This window comes from Pongo abelii, chromosome 1, assembly GCF_028885655.2.
Source record: "Pongo abelii isolate AG06213 chromosome 1, NHGRI_mPonAbe1-v2.0_pri, whole genome shotgun sequence".
Lineage (NCBI taxonomy): Eukaryota > Metazoa > Chordata > Mammalia > Primates > Hominidae > Pongo > Pongo abelii.
Window position 1 is genome coordinate 230,770,364 of NC_071985.2, and position 21,410 is coordinate 230,791,773.

At 62.6% G+C, this 21,410-nt stretch overlaps 1 protein-coding gene across 2 annotated transcripts in view; it reads right to left on the reverse strand.

Annotated features, from left to right (window-relative positions):
* ARHGEF16 (Rho guanine nucleotide exchange factor 16) overlaps nucleotides 1–20,536 on the reverse strand; it is a 28,425-nt gene extending 7,889 nt beyond the window's left edge. The window contains exons 1-8 of one of the 2 annotated variants that reach the window (XM_024252350.3): nucleotides 20,211–20,535; nucleotides 11,188–11,794; nucleotides 8,661–8,703; nucleotides 7,516–7,685; nucleotides 5,862–5,918; nucleotides 5,186–5,346; nucleotides 1,169–1,321; nucleotides 877–1,006 (exon numbers count right to left, since the gene is read on the reverse strand). In XM_024252350.3, the coding sequence (XP_024108118.2) occupies nucleotides 877–1,006; nucleotides 1,169–1,321; nucleotides 5,186–5,346; nucleotides 5,862–5,918; nucleotides 7,516–7,685; nucleotides 8,661–8,703; nucleotides 11,188–11,775 (1,302 nt within the window). In that variant the 5' untranslated portion in view covers nucleotides 11,776–11,794; nucleotides 20,211–20,535. Of the gene's footprint in view, nucleotides 1–876; nucleotides 1,007–1,168; nucleotides 1,322–5,185; nucleotides 5,347–5,861; nucleotides 5,919–7,515; nucleotides 7,686–8,660; nucleotides 8,704–11,187; nucleotides 11,795–20,193 lie in introns of both variants that reach the window. The other variant, XM_054542526.2, reaches the window with a different exon arrangement.
* Nucleotides 20,537–21,410: the final 874 nt, after the last annotated feature.

Consider the following 21,410-nt stretch of genomic DNA (forward strand, 5'->3'; position numbering starts at 1 on the left):
GTGCGTGCATGTGTGTGCATCCACGTGTATGTGTGTGCAGCGCCTGTGTTTGCATTGTGCGCACACGTGCATGCATGTATCGGTGCAATGCAGTGTGCGCACGTGTGCATGCATGTATCAGTGCAATGCAGTGTGCACACGTGTGCATGCATGTATCGGTGCAATGCAGTGTGCGCAAATGTGCATGCATGTATCGGTACAATGCAGTGTGCGCAAGTGTGCATGCATGTATCGGTGCAATGCAGTGTGCGCAAGTGTGCATGCATGTATCGGTGCAATGCAGTGTGTACAAGTGTGCATGCATGTGTGTATTGGCATCGATACATATGCATTGTGTGCACATGGGCACATAAGTGCCTGAGTGCATGTGCGCTGTATATACGTGTGTGTGTGTGTGTGTACGCCTTTCACCCTCATGTACCCTCTGCCCTGTGGGCTGGCATCCCACACACACAGCCCATACTGGTGAGACTCTCTGAGCCCCTCTCTGCATCCACAGAACGGGAAGAGTAGGTGCCAAGGACAGGGCTACCACATCTAGGAGGACTGGGGGGGTGGGGGCTGGGAGGAGGCTCAGCAGGGCTCTGGGTGATGCCAGTTCCAGCTCGTCAGTGTGCCTGAACCTCATGAACCATTGAGTAAGCGAACACGAATCCGCCAAGGGCTGGAACAGCTCCCGGCACAGTGAGCTCTGTGGGTGGCGGCAACCACAAAGTTATCCTGGTTATTAAAGCCATCTTAGGATCATAACTATTACAATATCACAGGCCAAGCTTGGAGAAGGTCACAAGCACGTAATGCTCCATCCGAGGCAGGGCTCTGGCCGTGGGACCCCAGGATGGTGTGCCCGGCCCCACCCTCAGGCCGTGGACTCACATCCGTCAGGAGGGGCAGCCGGGTCACCCGCTGCATGGGGAGGATCAGGAAGGAGAGCATGGGCAGGCCCCCGCACGCCGGCCGCCTCTCAATCTCTCTCAGGACCTCTCGGAAGGTGGCGTTGCTGCTGCTGCAAGAGGACAAGGCTGTTCTTCCAGGCTCTGCATGGCCGGCCTGTATCAAAATCAGGCGGGACCTGCAGAAGCCGGGCTGGGAGCAGGAATGTGCTTTGGGAGACCGGGGTGCAGGATGCTCCTGAGCCACCCTCCGGGCCTCAGGGCCACCCACTCACATCAGCTTCTGCAGCGTACGCTGCTGGTAGACCTCGTTGGAGCAGTAGGCGATGTAGGGGTGGAAATGCTTCTCGGCGTGCTCCTCCAGGATGTCACTGATGTCCTCGACCAGCACCTGGGCCTTGTGCCGCTGCTCCAGGTCCTCGAAGAACCTGAAGGCAAGGGGGGGTGAGGAGGGTGCCACGGGCCTGGTGGTCGGGCCCCATGTGTGCACACACACAGACATGCATCTGCGTGCACACTCACACATACATGGACGTGGCAGGAGCTAAGCTCAGCTCCCAGAGGCAGCACACAGCAAGCACTTGGGGCAGGACCCGGGCCCGGGATGCGGGACAGCAGGGAGACCCGGGCCCGGGATGCGGGACGGCAGGGAGACCCGGGCCCGGGATGCGGGACGGCAGGGAGACCCGGGCCCGGGATGCGGGATGGCAGGGAGGGCGGGTGGGAAGTGGTCACAGAGGCCCGGGGCTCCTTACAGAGCCCCCCGCCACGATCCCACACACTGGTGCCATCCCTCTGTTGTCCAGGGGCAGCCCCAGGGACTGTCCCCAAAGGTGGGCCCATTTGGACCTCCTGTCCTGGTGCCTGTCCAGTTGGTGCCGTTCGCCCTTCAAGCTCCTTCCAGCTAAAACGACTGGGCCTCCACACAGGCCCGGGCCCCCGCTGCTGCACCAGCTTGCCCCTGGGAAGAAACTCAAGGACGGAGACTCAGGGGACAGGCACAAGAGCCCAGCCTCCGGGTCACAAAGAGGGGTGATGCCTGGGGCCACCCCCTCCAAGGATGAGTCCCAAATCCCAGGCAGCTCTGCTGGGCAAGCTCCCAGCTGTGTTCACGAACTGTCTGCTTACTTTCACTAGGGCCCCCACCCTGTTCTGAGGGAACAGTCAAGGCCAGGGGGGCCAGGTGTGGGCTCTTGGCAGACTCCCTGGAAGGGACTACCAGCCCCTCACCTCCTCCATTACCCAGGCCTTGGCCCAGGGTGATCAGGACGAAGGGCGTCAACACTTGGTCAGAGCTAGGCCAGGGCTGCCAGGATTTTGCCCCCATGGGCGGCCAGAGCCACCAAGGCTGGGCTTGGCTGGACCCACGATGGTCACCTGGTGTGTGAGGCGGTGGCCGGAGCCTCGTCCATCCTGCAGACCCTCAGAGCCCCCAACCGGAGACCACATCCATGTCTCCAGGCCGCCGCCACGGGAGGTCCTCCCAGCCCAAGAGCTCTGTCCTTCGGAGGACTTCCTTGCCCAGCGTGGAGGTGGGCAGGAGTCCCACCTCCCCCTGCTCACCGGGCCCGACTGGGCCTGCCACCCACGCAGGAGCCACACTTCCTGCAGGGAATGCGTCCTGACAGCCGCTTGCCCTTGAGAATCCCCAGCAGATGGAGCCGCAGTCCCCGTGGACGAGGACCCAGGAGGCCATGGGAGGCCCCGGTTGCTGGATGAGCAGCGCCACGACATGCGTGCCTGCCTAGGCTGGCCAGGCCGGTCAGCAGCTCACATGGGCGACTGCAGGTTCTGAGAAAGGTCTGGGAGAGCCGCCCACCAGCCGCTGACCCCAAATAGCCATGATTCCCCAGAGAGTTCACTGTGCATGCCAGGAGCTGTCGGGGGCCCAGCTGGGGGAGGAGGCCGGAGCTTCCCGCCCCAGGGCAGCAATCGAAAGCCCTGAGGAGGTCAGAGGCAAACACGCAGCTGCCTGAGGCAGAAGGGACTGGAGGACACAGAGCTCAGAGGACACAAAGCCTGCCTGGCTGGGGACAGAGCTGGGGGAGGGGCAGCCGCTATGTCAGATAGACCCCTCCCCCTCCCCCAGCCCCATCTCATGCTGAGTCAGAGGTTGGGAGTTTCCCATAGCTGGTCCCTGGAGCTCTATAGGAAGCCCCTGTCTCCAGGGACAAGGCGGCTCCCTGCCCACCCTCAGGGCCCCAAAGTTCCGCAAGGGCACCCCACAGGCAGCAGATGGGTGGGACTCGCCAGGGGCGGGGCTGATATAAGAATGCGCCAGCAACCACCACTGTTGGGGCAGCCCTGTGCCAGGCACTACAGGGTCCTAATCATCTCCCAGAGCCACCTAAGCCCACGAGGGGACCAGAGACACCGCCCCTCAGGTTAGCATTGAGGCTGAGGCTCAGGACACCGGATGATGCTCCAGGGTCCTCCTGCATATAGGGAGCAGCACAGGGTCGAGACCACACACACCCCTGCCCATGCACACACACCCCTGGCCAGACACACACACCCCTGGCCAGGCACACACAACCCTGCCCATGCACACACACCCACGCACACACACCCCTGCCCACGCACACATACCTGTCCACGCACACACACCCCGCCCATGCACACACACCCCTGGCCAGGCACACACACCCCTGCCCACGCACACACACCCCTGGCCAGACACACACACCCCTGGCCAGGCACACACACCCCTGCCCACGCGCACACACCCACGCACACACACCCCTGCCCACGCACACATACCTGTCCATGCACACACACCCCTGCCCACGCACACACACCCCTGGCCAGGCACACACACCCCTGGCCAGACACACACACCCCTGGCCAGGCACACACACCCCTGCCCACGCACACACACCCACGCACATACACCCCTGCCCACGCACACATACCTGTCCATGCACACACACCCCTGCCCACATACACACACCCCTGGCCAGGCACACACACCCATGCAAACACACCCCTGCCCATGCACACATACCCCTGCCCACGCACACACACCTGTCCATGCACACACACCCCTCCCCACACACACATCCATGCACATACACCCATGCACACATACCAGGGTGCTAGATGCTCCCGAGCCACCCTCCGGGCCTTGGGGCCAGCCCACTCACACACACCCCTGACCACGCACACACAGCCATGCACAGAAACCTCTGCCCATGCACACACACCTACTCACACACACTGACCACGCACACAGATATGCAGACACCCCCGCCCACACACACACACCCACTCACACACACCTGACCGAAAACACAGCCACTCACACACCTACCCACTCACACATACCTGACCACGCACACACATCCATGCACACACATCCCTGCCCGTGCACAACACCCGTCCATGCACACACATCCATGCACACACCCGTGCACACACAACCATGCATACACACCCCTGCCCCCCACACACCCATGCACACACACTGCTGCCCAGGCACACAAACCCATGCACACCCACGCACACACACCCCTGTCCACACACACCCATGCACACACACCCGTGCACACACCCCTGCCCATGCATACACACCCTTGCCCACACACACACATCCATGCACACACACCCTTGCCCATGCACACACACCCCTGCCCCCACACACCCATGCATACACACCAGGGTGCTGGATGCTCCCGAGTCACCCTCCAGGCCTCGGGGCCAGCCCACTCACACACACCACTGACCATGCACACACAGCCATGCACAGACACCCCACCCCCAACTCACACACCCATGCACACACACTCCACCCCACACACACACCCCCGTGCATGGCTGCAGCTGCATGTCCGGCCTCTCCTCTACCTCCAGGCCCTGCAACCAGAGCTCAGGTCCAGCTACCAGACACCTTTGGGTGGAACATGACCCAGAGCTGCAACTCTAGGCCTCCTGCCTACAGGTGAGCAGCTTGTGGCCACCACTGCCTGGGTCATGCAGCCCTCTGTGCCTGGGTGTCCTGGTGGGATGGTGCTTGGCAGTGGGGCAGGGCTGTACCCCTGGGAAGTGCTCCATGTCTTATGAACGACCAGGATACCACAGCCCCAGTGCTTAGCCCGGCCCTGAGGCCAGCTCTTGGTGGCCTCGGGGACCCTCAGAGGTCATCACACTCCGTGGGAGTCAGCAGCTGCCCTAAACCATCCACATCAAGGTGCAGCTGAGGCTCCCCGGGGCCTGCTGACGACGGTGTGGTGCCCACAGGGGGAGGCACCTTCCTGGCAGAGGACCCTGCGTGGAAGGCTGTGGCGTGGCCTTACCTCTGACTGGCACCCAGGACATCCAGGATGTTGGAGAAGAGGTGGTGGTGCTCCATCTGGGTCACGGTCGCCCGCAGCTCCTTGGACTGCAGGAATTCCTCCACCAGGACACTCAGGCTGTGCTGGTAGGAGAACTCCGACGTGAGGATCTCGAACATGGCCTGTGGAGAGGGGCCTGGGTGAGCCCCACAGTGACGCTGGACACGGACGTGCCTCGGTGACCAATGCTTGGAACAGGAGGACATGACCTGGGTGGCAGGGGCAGGTGGGGACAGGAGCCCCGGACAGACCCCTGGATGGGGCTATCAGGATGGCTGACTTGGAGATGCCAGCCGACGTCCCTGGAAGCCCTTGGCCGGGTGCCTTATGAGCCGCATGAAGCTGGGCAACAACCCCCGTCCTCGTCGGAGAAGGGGGTGATGGCAGCCCCTGGACTCCGAGGATTCACCCGGTGACGCGAAGGGGCTCCGTCACGGCCTGGCGCAGGTGGAGGCATAGCCCGGGCCTGTGCGAGGCGCTGGTCAGCGTGACAGGGACTGGCGCTGGCGGTGGCCGCAGAGGGATGGCTGGGTGGCACCACCGTGGCTGCTGCCCCTCCCCGGGTGTTGCATGGCCCAAGCCATGGGGGACAGCCCTCCCGCCCAGGGCCCTCCCCTCTCACCCAGGGCCCTTTTACCTCCTGCCTTTTCCGCTCCTCAGTGGAGAGCTGGTCCAGGATGCCCAATTCCACCACCTGGGGGGTCACAGGCCCAGGAGCTCTAGATCACACGTCCTAGAAGCCTAGGCCAAAGTCTCCCTTCTTTCCTCCTCCTGACGGACCAGGGCCAACATGGACAGCAGAGGCGGGGACCTGGGCAGAACACCCACAGCCACCCCACAGGGCTCAGGGAAGTCCGATCCTGGAGTAGGCCTGTCCTGCCAACGGCCTATCCCTGTCACCTTCCTCTCTGTGGAACCTTCCTTGGGTCAGCCCCCCCAATCCTCCCAGCCACCAAAGAGCCCCAGAGCAGCCCAGAAAAAGCATGGGGCATCCAGAGGGAGAGGCCAGAGGGCGGGAGGGGATCTTGTCCCAAAGATCTTCCTGGCAGATGGAGAGGCGCGGAACCCACCCAGGGAGGGAGTGTGGAGGGAAGGACTGTGACTCAGACCCCACCTGGGCGAGGCGAGTCAGTGCCCTGCCTGGAAGCTATGGGTGACGCTGTTTCCGCCCGGGCTCCCTCCTCCTCGGGGCCCACAGCTGGCGGGTCACCTTGGCGGGAACGTGGCTCGCTTGGTAGAGCACATCAGGACCAGGAGGCTGCCACACCGCCCGGGGGTCCCCTCTGCAGGACTCAGGCCACCCTGATTCGTGCTCTGCTCCTCACTGGGCTGGGCAGAAAGGCCGCCAACAGTGCCTGGGCCAAGTGTGAGTCCCCCATTCCCCAAGCCAGTGCCTCCTTCCCATGCAGGGTCGGAATCTCTGGCAGTTACCAGGGTGCAGTACTGGACTCTATCCCAGACAGACGGAGACCACACGCCCCCAGCTCCCAGCAGGGGAGTAAGACTGCACTTCCAGACCTTTCTATCTGTGGGGAGGCTGCCCGCTGCCTGCCCTCACCCCACGCTGGACCTGCCCTGGCCGGGGTCCCGGGGTACGCAGCACCATGGAGCGTGGTGGGTGGTTGCAGTGCTAGCCCCTCTGAATGGCGAACAAGGAGCCCCATTGTACCACAGGTGGGGGCCCGCCCTCCCCGCTGCCCGCCCTCCCCGCTGCCCGCCACACCCACGGCCACATGGTCCCCTCCCTCGGGCCTCAGGGCGCGGGTCACATGCCGGTCCACCTGGGGTAGGAGCAGCCACCTCCCCCTCAAGCACGGGGACCACTGCCAGGCCACGCTCTCCACTGAGACCCCCGTAGGGCAGGGACGGGCCCCCAATTTCAGATATGGAAAGTGAAGGAGTGTCTTGGCCCTGGCCCCAGCTCCACGTCCCGGCCCCTCCCATCCCAGCTGTCTCCCTACGCAGACCACTCAGCCCTCTCCTGGGGCGGGGGCCCTGGGAAGGGACTTCTGGTGCTTGCAGCTCCCTGCAGGGCAGTCTGAGCAGGGCCGGCCCTCGCACGCATGACGGCAGGGCCCTGCATGGGCAGGGCAACTCTGAGGGCCCAGGAGGGAGACCCCCAGGTCTGCCACCCACAGCCGAGGGGCTTCTGGGAAGGCTGCCCACCCTCCCTGGGAGGACTGGGCTGCTGCTGGGGACCAGCCACCTGGGCTCGGGGAAGGAACAGCAGGGGGACCCCTGTGGCTTCTCCCTGCCTCTGTGGGGCAGCCTCACCCACCCTCCGGCGCTACCTCCGGGAGCTGGCTCCAGGTGACCTGGGCGGGCCGGTAGCTCTTGACCACAATGTTGGTGTCCACCTTCCGGGCTCCCTCGGGGCTGGAGGACTCATCGAGGATGTCGTCATCAGACTCCTGGCTGGTGTTCAGGCCCCGCTCCTGGATCTCCTGGTAGAGCTGGGGGTCTAGAGAGAGAAGGAGGGTGACCTGTGGCCCTGGGGTACTGGAAAAGGCCGCGCCTCCCTGGAACCCGCTGGCTGAGTCCTCTAGGCCCACACGGCTGTGTGGGAGAGGGAGGCTTTGGGAGGGGACTGCCCCAGGCTGGGCACCAGTCCCAAGACCTCTCCTATGCCACAAGCCCCACCTGAAATGGGCTGGTCCCGGCTCAGGGTGCCTCCAGACCCTCACAGCATCCCCCAACCAGCCTTACCCTGAGACGTGGGGCATCGCTGCTGCCTCCTGGGGACACTTCCCAGAGATTTCTGTAGAAGAGGCCTGGGTACCCCCTCCTGGGCCCATGCCTGTCCACAAAGCTTCTGGGGGCTGGAAGGGGCCATTGTGTCTTGGGGCCTCAGGCCTGGAGCTGGGCACTCGAGGCCTTAGCCCTCCCCTCTGATTAGAGGCCTCACTACCTCTAATCTCTTTACACCCCCGGGCACTTGGACCCAGGTAGCAGGCACCTCCCTATGTCAACCTCCCTGTGGGATGTTCTCATCTCCCCCCAGCAGGCTGAGTGTGCACCACCGGCACCCCTGCTGGAGGCCCCAACACACGGCTCCCCTTCAGCCTCGAAGAGTCTGGGCAGAGCCCGCGGCATGGGGCCGGCGCCCTCTGATCTGGCCTTGGTCCCCCGACACGGCCACTGTAGGCTGGGCCCAGCACACACATGGGGTGTTCAGGGCAAGACTGGGGGCTCTGTCTGTACCCTGACCTTCAGAACACACAGAATAGAGTTCAAGGGAACTTTCTAGACCTTTCTAGACTCATCAGGGCTACATGATCAGACCAGCCACTGGGACCTCAGCCTCTGGAAGGACCGTGTCAAGCAGCTTTGGTGACCCCGAGACACCTAACTGAGGCCCACTCGGACCCCAGGGTGCCCCAGTGAGACCAGTTTCAACTGGAGCCCAGCCTGCGGTGCCTCCCAAAGCCACACTCACCGTCCTTGAAGGAGCCCTTGTGCCGTTTCCTCCCCAGCGTCTTCTGCACAAAAGAGAGACACAGAAACCGCAGCTGTCAGCCGGGGCAGGTGTGGCCCCAGCGATTCTGCCCTGGGATCCCAGAGACCTCATGGCTCCACATGCGAAGCTGTGCCTAATAGATGTCAGCTCCACAGGGCCTCACGGCCGCCAAGCAGAGGCCAGGACAGGTAGGAGGAGGGCTCAGAGCAGGCAGGACACGTGACTGAGGGCTGCTTGGAGGAGGAGGAAGGGTTGAACTCATCGTGAGGGGACGCTCAGAAGAGTTTTGAGCAGGCCCGTGGCAGGGCAGGTGTGGCTGGGAGAGGACTGTGAAGGGACAGTGGGGCAGGACACAGGCCCCTGGGGACTAGGACCTGGTGGGGCAGATGAGCAAGGATTGGCTGGTCAGTGTCCAGCCCCAAGCATGGGCCTGGTGGCCCCAGCAGGAGGCCGGGATGGCAGAAGTGATGGGAGGGCTGGGCTCCTGGGAAGCCCCCATGCTCAGGTGCCCGACTCGGAGCCCACCCTCCTTGGCTGGGACACCACACTTTCCTGACGCCACAGGTGTGCTGGTTCCCGGAAGGAAAGGGGCTGACTTCTCGGAACGAGTTGGGGCCTGTAAACTCCCCTTACTGGTTGGGAGCATGTGGCGCTCCCAGCTGCACCTGGCCTGGCACCCTCAGCCCCGTGCCCGACACCCCACCTCAAGGGCTCCGCCAGCCCCCCTTCGGCCTCCAGGTCTGGCTGGAGCTGTTGCCTCCCCCACCCCCCGACACTATCCTCTCCTCCTATCTGCCTCTGCGCTAACCCTCCTTCCTCTGGGACCCTACCCTGACCCGAGGCCATGGGGAGCCCCCTCCTCTGTGCTCCCAGCACCCCCGAGCTGCCCTCAGCCCAGCCCTCGGCATTCTCCCTGCACTGGAGGCCCTCTGAGGACCAGGCCCATGCCCCTGGCTCACTTTGGAACCCCAGCACCAAGCATGTGGCAGGTGCCCAGGAAGTGTCTGCTGACTGCATGAAATCAACAGTGAATGAATGAATGGAGCGCCATGGGCCTGGGCCTGGTGGGTGTAGAGAGTGCTGGGGCCCTTCCAGCTGCTGGGGTGCAGGGGCCTGCGGCAGAGGTGCCGAGGCATTTCTGAGTCCTGGGCGTCTCAGGTAGGCACAACAAGAGAGAGCTGTGACCGAGGACAGTGGCTGGTGCTGGGGACACGGGGGGGGGCCCACCTCAGCCACCATCGGCCTGCAGTGGATGCCCATGGGACATTCTGGCAGGTGGTCTTGGCGTCTCCTGAGGCTGGCACTGCCACTCCCAGTCTGGGCAGGAGCCGGGCCTGAGGAGGCAGCTGGGACGGCAACCATTGAAGAAGACACTCTGGCACGCGCCTTCCGTGGACACTGCCCAGAGGACGCCCAGAGGGCGGCTGTGATCTTTGCTTCTACATGGGGAAGCCAAGGCTCAGGAAGGTTCAGGAACTCGTCTGGGTCACATGGCACCTGCCCCTGCCCTCGTCCTTCACTGAGGCAGCCCATATGCTTGGGGCCTGTTTTCCAACATGTCTGAGCAAGGCGCCCAACAAGAAGGATGCCCCTGAGGCCAGCCCTGCATCTGCTCTGCATTCCTGAGGATGCTCGGGGCTGCCAGGGCCTCCTGATGGGCGGTTCCAGGGCAGCTCGCCTCCCCCACCCCAGCCCTGCCTGAGCCCAGACCCACCAGCTAAAGAGACCAAGCAGGGTGGCCAGAGTCCCAGTCCTGGCTGGGTGGGTGTCCAGGTACCACGCAACTCTCCCTGAACTTGGCTTCCAGCTCCAGGGCTGCCTGAAATGAAGGCCTGGCCCCCAGCCGCAGGGGATGGTGACTCCGAGGATGAGGGACACTGGGCCCAGGAGTCACAGCTGGACGCTCTGTCCCCTGGGCCCTAGTGACACATGCAGCCAGGCTACACCCTGCCCAGCAAAGGGTCTGCCGCCACCATGCCCCAGACCTAGAGCCACTGCCAGCAGGCAGGGAAGCAAGGCTCTGTGTACAGAGGGAACGTGCAGACTTCTCCCGACCCCCAGGCCGCCGCACAGCTGCTCTGCCTCAGTCCCTCCCGCCTGAGTCCCTGTCCGGAGCTGCTGGGGCAAATGGAGCCCAGACCAGTCACTGCAGCAAGGTCACCCTGAACCCTATCATCCAGGCAGGCCGGCTCCTGTCCGGGGCTCAGAAACAGGGACTGGGCCCTTCCAGGGATTTGCCCTCCACCAAGGCTGGGAGCGGGGACACCAGAGTCGGGGCCTGGGTAGAACCCTCGACCTTTCCAAGCCTCTGCTGCCTCATCTGTAAGGTGGGATCTTCACACTCACAGACTGGGCTGAACTGGAATAAACCACTCGAGAGCCCTCATGCAGCAGGTGCTTACTAATGGCAGCTGCCATGATGCAGAAGATGACGGTGGTGGAGACGGCCAGACCGCCCCTCTGCCTAGCAGCCCCCTCCCCACGGTCCACACGAGCAGGCCCCTACCTTGTTTTTGGCCGGGCTCCGAGTGTGAGGCTGGCTGGGTTCCTCCGCCAGAGCCTGGAGCTTAGGGCTTAGCTGGATGGCGTCCCCCTGGCCACCTGGCTTCCCCAGGCCCTTCATGGCCGCCCGGTAGGATTGGTTCCGCAGGTTCCGCCTCAGCATGCCCCCGGGGTCCTTGTCCATGTCCATGTCATCCAGGGAGAAGCTGGGGGCTGGGAGGAGCTTAGGGTCCTGCCGGGCGGCCTCCCTGCTAAGTACAGCGGCCCCGAAGCTCTGGTGGCGGGCTGGGGTCTTCGCCTTGCTGGCCACGGCCAGGCTCTTAGGGATCAGCTGTTGGGTGCCCAGCTTGAGGGCTGCTGGGCTCTCTGTGCTCAGGACGATGGGCCATGGCTCCTCGTGCCCCGGGGGCCGAGGCTGTGGGGGTGCCGGGACCTCGGGCTGGAAGGCGGCATTGTCTCTAACACGCAGGGAGCCACGGACCATTGGGAGCCCAGAGGCTGGGTTCCCACCGGCATCGAGCCGGAGCTCCGAGTGGAAGCGGTATTCCAGGAGCTTCTCCTCCAAGGAGCTGTCTGAGTGCCGCTGGGACATGCTGGGCGGCTGTGGGGTCCTGGGGGAAGGGCAGAAGTGAGGTCTCGTGAGGCTGCTCTCCCCGGCCCCTTCAGGTGTCCACCCTCGTGCTCCTTCGCATATGCCTGGCTGGGGCCCCAGTACAGCTCCCAGGACACAGCGGGCAAGGACAGCGACGCAGCCAGGAGCACAGTGGGTCAGCGACACAGCCAGCCCTAACCACCGGGAGCCAGCCGCATCTGAGGCCGGAGGCTGGACACAGGATGGGACTGGGCAGGCGCTGGTTCTCTGAGCTCCAAGGGACCAGGCAGGCACAGCCTATGGGGGGAGGCTGGACCTCGGAGGCTGGGAGGCCACACTCCTTCCTCTGACAGGCAGCATGTGCTGAGGACACATTCCTGAGCCTGGAGGCAGGTGGGGCAGCACAGGTGCATGGCCCTGGAGCCCTGCATACCTGGCCTGGAATCCTGGCTCACACCTGGCAGCCATGCAGCCTCCTGGAACCACTTCCTCATGGTGAACACAAGGGTGATGGCGCTGCACTGGGGGGCTTCCTGAGGCTGGCATCAGTCACAGCGGCAGTGACCACAGCCTCTGCCTCATTGGGGTCTTCCAGGCACCTAAGCCAGGCTCTGCTGGGTTGGGGGGGGGCAGGTGCATTTGCCCACATGCTCCCAGCCCAAGCCCAGGCCTGTGTGATTCTCCTCTCTCAGCCACACAGTGACATGACTGTTGTGGACTGTCCATGGAACCTTTCCACACACCAGGCAACATGCTTGCATTTTTCCACGTTTCTGAACTGGGCATAAAGCTGACAATTCTGGTCTCAGGAGCCCCACCAGGTACCAGCCCGAGAGTCCGGTATGACACCTGGCCACTGGGCAGGTGTGGTGGTGGCAGGGGTGGCAGCCCACAGTCCCACGTATACCACCCAGCACAGAGCGGGAGCTGCCCCGTAGACATCTCTGTAGCCCGATCCCCACACCCCGTGGGCTGCCACGCCCCCGCCACATTCTTGCCCACCCCTCCTGGCAGCGCGTGCCCCCGAGTCCATCTCTACCCCACTGTTCCCTTCATGGTCCGGGGCTGGCACCCTGCCCCTGACACTGCTGTTTCCCATTTCTCACTTTCCTCCTTCCAGACCCAAGGCAGGGCTGCCCTTCTGCCCCTTGGGAATGGCACAGTCCTGAGACTGGCTTTGGGACATGTGTGCCTGCCAGGTAGGAATGTGGAGAGCCAGCTCTCGACCTGCCTCTGCATCTTCCCTGGCTGCCATGACTATAGGCACGTGTGGCCAGGCAGAGCTCCAATGGCCTGGACCCCGTGTGACCGAGATGTGCAGAGCCCCCAGCAGACACGGCCTCCAGGAGCCCGGCCCAGAGGTCTGTTTCCAGGCACTTCGTGGGGCTGTTTGGCTACACATCACCTCCTGAGTGACGGCGCATTGCTCGGCCACAGCGGTCAGGCCCACGGCGAGCTTTCACGCCCCGCGCAACTTGCAACCCGCCTGGGCACTTGCAACCCTCAGGCCACTGAGCAATGGATTCCGAGGGTCTGATCTCTCAGGCCTCCCAGCTTTCCCCTCTGCTGCTCAGGGGCTCCCCACATGTGTCAGGGAGCAGCCCTGACCCAGGCACGTGGTCAATGAGCAAGTGACGCTGCCTCTCCGTGCCTCAGTTTCAAAATCTGCAAAATGGGCACGATGAGAGCAAGGCCCACCTCCTGAAGGTACAGTGGGAAGTGTAAAGCGTGCAAAGTGTGTAACAGGCCTGGCCGGTGTGAGGCCCACGTCTGCGTTGCAGTGACCAAGCGCTTGCTGAATCAAAGACAAGCTCACGCTCCCTATGCTCAGCTCAGGGAGCTTTGTAGGTTCAAAAGGTAACGACATGGAGAAAACTCACTGCTTTCATTCTTTCCCTTTTAAAAAATAAAAATAAAAACAATAACCGCCACCACTCAGTATGCCTCCTATACACCCAGAACGTCACATACATGAAAATGACCGGAGTCTCTTGAGGGTGGAAACTGATTTTTCTGATGGGAAAACAAGGCTGAGTCACTCGCCCAAAGTCACTTCCTACAGGGAGGTTGCCTACAGTCAGCTACACAACTGACCTGGATTAGCACCTTTGGAGCGTCCACAGGGCCCCCAGGACACAGTCAGCCACACAACTGACCTGGATTAGTACCTTTGGAGCGTCCACGGGGCACCTGGGACACCCCTCTGTCCCTGCTCAGCGCCGGGAGCCACCAAACTCTCCCAGGACACAAATTCTCTGCTAAAACCATCCCAGGAACGCACGTGCGGCTGAGCCTCCCAGGCCCCAGGGAGGGACGGCCCCCACGCTGGCCGGGAGGGTACATTCCTCAGGGCATTCCGGATCACCGGCGGAGGACAGCGGCAGACACAACAGGCCTCCCCCGGGGCTGGTGTCCATGACACTGACCAGGGTGACACTGGTCTGCACCATCCCAGGATCACCCGCTCACAGTAGCGTGTCTGCGTTTTACCCAGGCCTGGCCGAGAAATCCGTTTCTTGTAGGTTTCTGTCTACACGCCAAGCAGAGCGCACTCCAGCGGGTGGCCAGCGTAGGCGGTCTACGGCCCTGTAGTCCTTTTATTCTAAATGTGATTACTTTACCTGGGGGGCATTTGATGTGGGTTGACATGCCCACACCATCACTGTGCCCCATCTCCCACCAAACAAATGTCCCCAAGACCCCACAGCCCCCAAATACAGAGACCCCAGCCTGCATTGTCTCAGCCTTCCAACTCTCATAGAGGCCTTCCTCCTTCCTAATGGGGCCAGACTGCCCAGGCCTGACTGTCCCTGACCACGTCCTCTGAGACTGTGTCCTGGCCCTGGCCGGCAGCACTCCCTGGCTGGCAGCGGCTGTCCCAGGAGAGGTCAAAGTCTGCTCCATTGCCAGAAGGCGCCCAAACGGGAACCTGTCAGGCGAGCCAGAGCCTGAGCCATTGCTGGGTGTGACCTCCGCTCCCAGCGAGGCAGCCGCACCCACAGGCCTAACAGAGAGCCTGAGGGGTGTGGGCAGTCCAGAGCCCCCCAGGAGCCGGCTCTCGGGAGCTGTGGCCCTGGCAGGCACGTGCACCCATTGCCTTCTGTTTTTCAGTTTTTCTAAAGAACTATGAAGACATAGACACCGTTTCAAAAGTCAACGAGCACCAAAGACTTAGCATGAAAGCCCAGCGTCCCCTCTTCCACGCTGCCCTGATCCCCGGAGGCCACTGCTCCGGGCTCCTCAGCTTCTCCCAGAAAAAGGCACAGCCTGCTCTCAGTGACCCCCACCTATGGGCATCCCTACACTCTCCCTGCCTCTTGGACGAGGACTCCATCACGGCCGGCCCCATCGCACGACGTCTGTGCCGGCACAAGGCGCTGAGCCCCAGGGCAGGGCCTTGCCCACATCTTGTTAATGATTTTCTCTCATTTGACCAGCCTGGTTTCCCCAGTTAATTTTTCCCTGAGTGTTCCGGCGTCTCTGCCATGTGCTTCTTGAGAATATATTCTATACGTTCCGCAGGCCAGCTCCATGTTTTTCCCAGACACCCCCCATCCTCCCTCTCCAGAGGGCCCGGTGCTCTGGGCCTCACCCTGGGCGGATCCCAGGACCTCCTCTGCTGCTTCCGGGGCCCCTCTCACCTGCTCTGGGCCCTCACTGTGCTGAAGCACATCCCCAGGCACTGTCCCAGGAAGCCACACAGGAGGCACCTTTTGGACTGCCTGAAAATGTCCTGTTTCTTCCTCTTCCCTGACTGGCAAGGAGATGAACGTTCCCACTGTAGATGGTTTTCTCCCAGAGTCGGGCAGCGCCCTTCCCTTGTTGTCACAGTTGCTGGGGAAGGGCCCCAAGGCCCCGATCTCTTTCTTGGGTCACGACTGATATGTGGTTCTCCCTGGCCCCACTGAGGGTCTGGCGCACCTGCTGGAGCGTGGGAGCTCTGGCTGTCTTGCTGATGTGCCTCGGTAGGGTCCGCGTTCGTTCACTGAGCCAGCCTGGGAGCTCTGGCTGTCTTGCTGATGTGCCTCGGTAGGGTCCGCGTTCGTTCACTGAGCCAGCCTGGGAGCTCTGGCTGTCTTGCTGATGTGCCTCGGTAGGGTCTGCGTTCGTTCACTGAGCCAGGCACTGGGTGGAACCCCGCCAGGCGGTCACTCTTGTCTAGGGCTGCGCAGATTTTCATATTATTTCTTCCACTCTGTTTTCTCTTTTTGGAATACCCACTAATGAGTATTCCACTAATGAGTACCCACTAAAGAGCTCTGGCGTTTTCCCCTAATTCCTTACCTTTCCTCCCCTACTTTGTTCTCTGTGTGAGGTTTTCTCTACTTGGACTTCTTATTGGCCCCTGGTCTTATCATTTTCATTATCCTCGAAGAGCCCTCTGCTCTTCATTCCTGGCATCCTGCTCTTGCTTTATGGGTGTAACATCTTCTATTGTCTTAGAGAGGAAGGATTACGTTTTCTTTGGAGCGAGTTTCTTTCTTTCTGTCGCTGGCTGCTGGAGCTGCGCCCCTACCACACACTTCCTCCTGTGTCCGCCTCTGCTGGCCTCTGTCTCTCAGGCACAAGGTTTTCCTCAAACATCTGCTGCTGCTGGTTGATTGTTTCTGCTTCTATTGAGGAGACAGGCCTTATGCTGGTGGGAGGCCCAGGTACGCACACCCTGAGCACAGGTGTCTGACCGGGAGGGCCCAATGGGACCCCCAGCCCCATGCCAGGTCTGTATCCTGAAGCCTCTCCTGCAGGCCGGCTGGTTTCTACAGTGGCCTCTTTCCATTTCCTCACTGAGATGCTGGTCTGCTCCTGGTGGAACCAGTGAAAGGGAGGGGCTGAGAGCTCAGACTCCTTTCAGCAGCTGGCCATGCTGTCCCTGCAGCGCCACAGAGAGAGCTCAGATTTCCTGCAGCAGCCATGCGGGCCAGTGGCAGACCTGCTCCCCAGCAAAGGCAGCCCTGACTTGCTGAGCGGGGGCTCAGCACAGGGCATGCACAGGGCAGAGGGAGCCGCAGGCTGGCTGGCTGTCTGTCCTGTCTCCCCATGTCTGTGAGCCCTTGCGGGGCAGGGACAGTTTCCTGTTCGTGTCCCCACAGTCGGGCTCATTTTCTGCACTAAAGAGCAAATGCCTGCCTCGGCACATGCTCTGTCCTGGTCTCCTAGTACCTTGATTCTGTGTCTTCCCAGAGAGGCCCTGGTGTTCCATGCCAAGAACCAACTTGCAAGGGGACTTCGCTCAAAATGAGCAGAGCCTGGGCCAGGGCAGCCCCATAGAGGTTCCGGGCCCATCTGTGCCACTTTTTGGGCGACTTCCTGCTGCTTCTGCTCAGGGTGGGCTGGAAAGGACCTCCCATGGCTGAGCCCTGGGACCCAGAACTCTCTCTTTTCTCTTTACCACTAAATACCCCACCTGGTATCCCCAACACATATAGTTATGGGGCACGAGGGACTTGCCAGGAGGAGGTGTGCAGCAGAGGCGAGCAGGTGGAATCCATGGTCTCTGGGCAGTCTCAGGGGCCCCCGCCTGGCCTGTCCGAGCAGGTGGAATCCGTGGTCGCTGGCCAGTCTCAGGGGCCCCTGCCCAGCCTGTCCGTTCCTGTCTGTACTTGGCCTTGGCTGATCTGCTGGATCTCAAGACCCAGCGTTGGTTGGGTGGGCCGCTCTGTAGCCCCGCCCTCCTGCCCCCTCATCCTTCCAGAGAGATGGGCTTCTAGTGAGTCTAGTGGGCGCCAGCCTCGTCCCTTCTGCATCCCCATAGCAGTACAATCTCCCAGCCAGGGCTTTGGGCTCTGGGCACAACTGCTCTCACGGCCACCAGGACCCAATTGCCCCAAGTTTGCTGCCCCTCCAGTTAGGATGCTGCACAGGCCTCCAGCTTCATGTGGTCCCACCCTCAGGCATTTCTGTCCCCCCTACCCTGGCCTCTAGGTCCAGCTGACCCCACTCAGCCCAGTGGGGCGTGGCCTCTCTAGCACCTGTCCATCCAACCTCATTGAAGGCAAACTCAAGCTACAATGATGCCCTTGTACTCTGGTAATTCTGCCCGTCAAACTTCGGACTCAGTCACATAATCGGGGGGAGGGCTTGGTTTTGCAAATCATGCAGCATACATCAGCCAGCTCTGTTTGCAAGGTGGCCAGGGATTTGGCTCTGCGGCCTTCACTGGGGCAGTTTTGTCCCCCAGAGCACATTTGGCAACGTCTGGGGACACTGCTGGTAGTCAGGAGTCCTGGCTACTGGTTGGCAAGGCTGCTGGAGAGACCTGTTATCTGGATCAAGGTCCCTAGGGCTGCGGTAGGGAAACCCTAGGCAGCTAAGCAGAGAGCCACCCTGCACGGTGGGGGCGGGGAAGTGCACCTGGCTCTCCCACCTGGACATAGCTGGTTCAACCCAAAGTGCATTCCAGTCACTCCCCAGCTCCGGCTCTGAATGAGACATCCCATAAACCCAGGTGCTGTCCCTGGCTCTGCTGCCACTCACGAGGTTCCCCCAAAGGGTGGGAATCAGAGCCTGCCTCTGACAGGTGCCCACGTGGGTGACAGGTCTCCTGCCACCCGTTCACCCGCTGTAGGACAGACACACAGACAGTGCCCTCTGAATGCCCCGTCATCCACTGTGTCTTCTGCCCCTCCCCAAACTTCTGGAAGGTGGGTATTTTCCCTGGCAGGTAAGGAAACCAGGTGCAGAGGGAATGTGGCCTGCCTGGGCGGGACTGCTGGCCAGGCCCTGTCCTGACCTGGATGGCTGTCCCCAAACGGGGACTGGGGGGACTGGGGGTTCTGGCCTCAGCCAGGGAGTCACTAGAAATAAGGACGCTGCTCCAGACGGACGGTCCCCTGCGCTAAGGACAGGAGCAGCCCAGATCCATCTGGAAACCAAAACTAAAACTCAGACCCAAACTTGCGGGGAGCGCCTGCGCCTGGATCACAACGTGAACACAGGTGGCCATCCTCAGGATGGGGACCTGCACGCCACATGTGAGCTGTGGGGACCCTGGCACGCCGCTTCTCACTGCTTCACCTCTGTGCCTCAGTTTCCTCATGTGTAGGTGGAAAGTGCTTCCCACATAGGGTGGTCCTGTGGGTCAGAGATGGCCCCTGGAGAGCCAGCGCCCTCAGGGAGGCACCCCCAACAAGGGTTTCTCCCCAGTGTCCAGGTTGGGGGAGGGCCCATCCCACCCTCCAGGTGACTTTGGTCCAGGTGACTTACTTCTTCCAGGAAGTCCCCAAGACACCTCCCTTCCAGCAGGACTGGGGTGGGTGAGGAGTGCCCACCTTCAGCCCATGCCTCCTGCTCTGGACAGTGCCTTTCATCTCACCCTGTTCCGCTCTCCTGGCTGTGGGCATCGCACAGCAGGGGCCACGTCTGCCTGGCACACTTGTGGGTCAACATCTTCTAACTCCTCAACACTCCTGCTAGTCCCATTTTACGTATGAGGAAACCGAGGCCCCAAGAGCTGCTTAGTTCATTCACAAAGAGCCAGGATGTGAGCCTGAAACCCACACACCTGGGAACTATGCCATGGAGGGGTCAGGGCCTGCAGCCAGGCACAGCACCTGGACCCCCTTGCTGGTCCCAGCCAGGCCCACATGCACCTCCTAGGCCCCCATGTTAGGTGGTGCACAGACTGTTCCCCTCAAGGACACAGAGAAGATTCAGGCCTTGATTCTGGTCAGATGCAGAGGTCACCAAGACCTGCCATCGCTGCCACTCCCTCAGTCCCTCCACCTACTCAAATCTCAAAAGGGATACTGTTCCCATTCAGAAAGAGGCTGAGCAGCCAAGACAAGCGGCCACGGCTCCCTGGTAGGTGGGACGCACCCCTCCCCCTCCCCGTCTCCCTTCTCAGGGGAGACAAAGCAGGTCCCTTCCTGCCACCGCCCACCAAGGCCAAGGGTGGGGGAGGGGCGTATGGTTTGGGTTTGTCTTGGGTGTGGGGTTCTTCCTTCTCGGGGCTTTTCTGAACTTTTGGGGCCAAAGCAGGTTTGGGTGTCAGATTCCCCAAAGAGCTCCCGGGAGGGTCGTTCTGTTCCGCGCCGCCCCCCCCCCCCCCCCACGCCATGCTCTTTCAAACTCCCTGGGGCTTCCAGAGTCCTCTGCGCTCAAGTCTGAACCCAGGTTCCGGTTGCATGGAAGTTTTCCTTTAGGAAGAGGAAGCGGCCACTCGGGGTCGAGAGAGGGCAGCGAGCGAGCGGACGGGGGCAAGCAGGGGGCTGCCTGGTGTGTGTGGGGGGCGGGTCCAAAGTCGCGTCCGGCTCAGCCCGCGCGCACCGCCCCTCCCGCCCCGGCGGAGCCCCCCAGGAGGGTCGCGAAGTTGTTGCGGCTCCCGGGGCGGGGCTTGCGGGAAAAGCGGAGGGGAGGAGAGGCGCCCCGGGTTCCTGGCCCGGCTTCCCCGAGCCCCGGTTCACCTGTCCCCCGGCTCACCTGTCCCCCAGGCTCACCTGCGCCGCGGGGCGGAGGGACGGAGGGGCGGCGCGCGGGCGGTGCAGCTTCCAGCGCCGGGTCCCGTCCTATTCTGCAGCCGCTTCGCTCCTGCGGCCGCGCAGTCCGGCCCGGGGCGCCTCCTCCACTTCCTGCGTGGTCTGGCTGGAGGGCGGCGGCTGCGGCCCCGCAGGTGGGCGCTGGGCGGGCGGGGCTGCTCCGGGTCCGAGGGCCCGGGCGGGGAAGGCCGGGGAGGGGGCGGGGCGCGTCCCGGGCACCTGTGGCGGCGCCGCCTGCGTCACAGGTCACAGCCCCACCTGGGCCGGCTGGAGCCCACGTGATCGCCCGGACTGGATCGCGCCTCTCGATTCCCGCCGAGCCGCCGCCGCCCGGTGCCTGCGCCTTCCTTCCCCGCGCCCACGCCCCCTCGAGGCCGGCCCGGGCGTCGCCTGCCAGGCGTGGGGCCAGAGCGGCTCGGCTCCCTCCTGCGTCACTGTCCTTCCAGGCCCCGCTCCACTGCCTCCTCCAGGAAGCCTTCGGGGAAGAAGACCAGCCCTGCGGGGACCGATGTTTGCTGTAGAAAGGCCCGGCCCTCTGGATTCTTGGAAGCCAGGCGGCCAAAGACAGCCAAGAGGGCGCAAAGCACTCTGGCCACATTTTTGGTGTGGTTGAGTCGCGGTCATCCCCATTTCACAGAGAAGGACCGAGTCCTGGAAAGGAAGGCGCTCGCCAGTGTGCGCAAGGCTGAGCCTGGACTCCGAGCCTGGCCTTTCCTTGCTCCGCCTGCTGGGAACCCGTGTAAGGTGAGGGAGGGCCCCCGGGCAGAGGCTGCAGCAGCCCCCCAGCTGGGGGTTCAGGAATCAGGCTACCTGGTGCTGTGGGAGGGGCTGGGGGCTGAGCCAAGCTTCCCAAGCTTGGGCCTGGCCATTCAGGAATGTGATCTGAGGTCCCAGGGCTCAGACCCACTTCTGACCTGCCTCCATCATCCCCTTTTCAGGAAAGGCCTGTTGCCAAAGGCTTCCGTGTGAACATCCACACTGGGCTTTGGGTCAGCTTCTACCAGCGTCCCCTCACTGACCCCAGGCCTCGGGGTCGTGGGCCGGGCACCGGTGTGCCAGCCAGAGGCACTGACCACCCTCCTCCCAGGACCTGCCTCCCTGGCCTGGGCGGCCGTGAGATCCCGTTGCGGGGTGAGGAGATGCCACAGGCTCTGAGGCTGT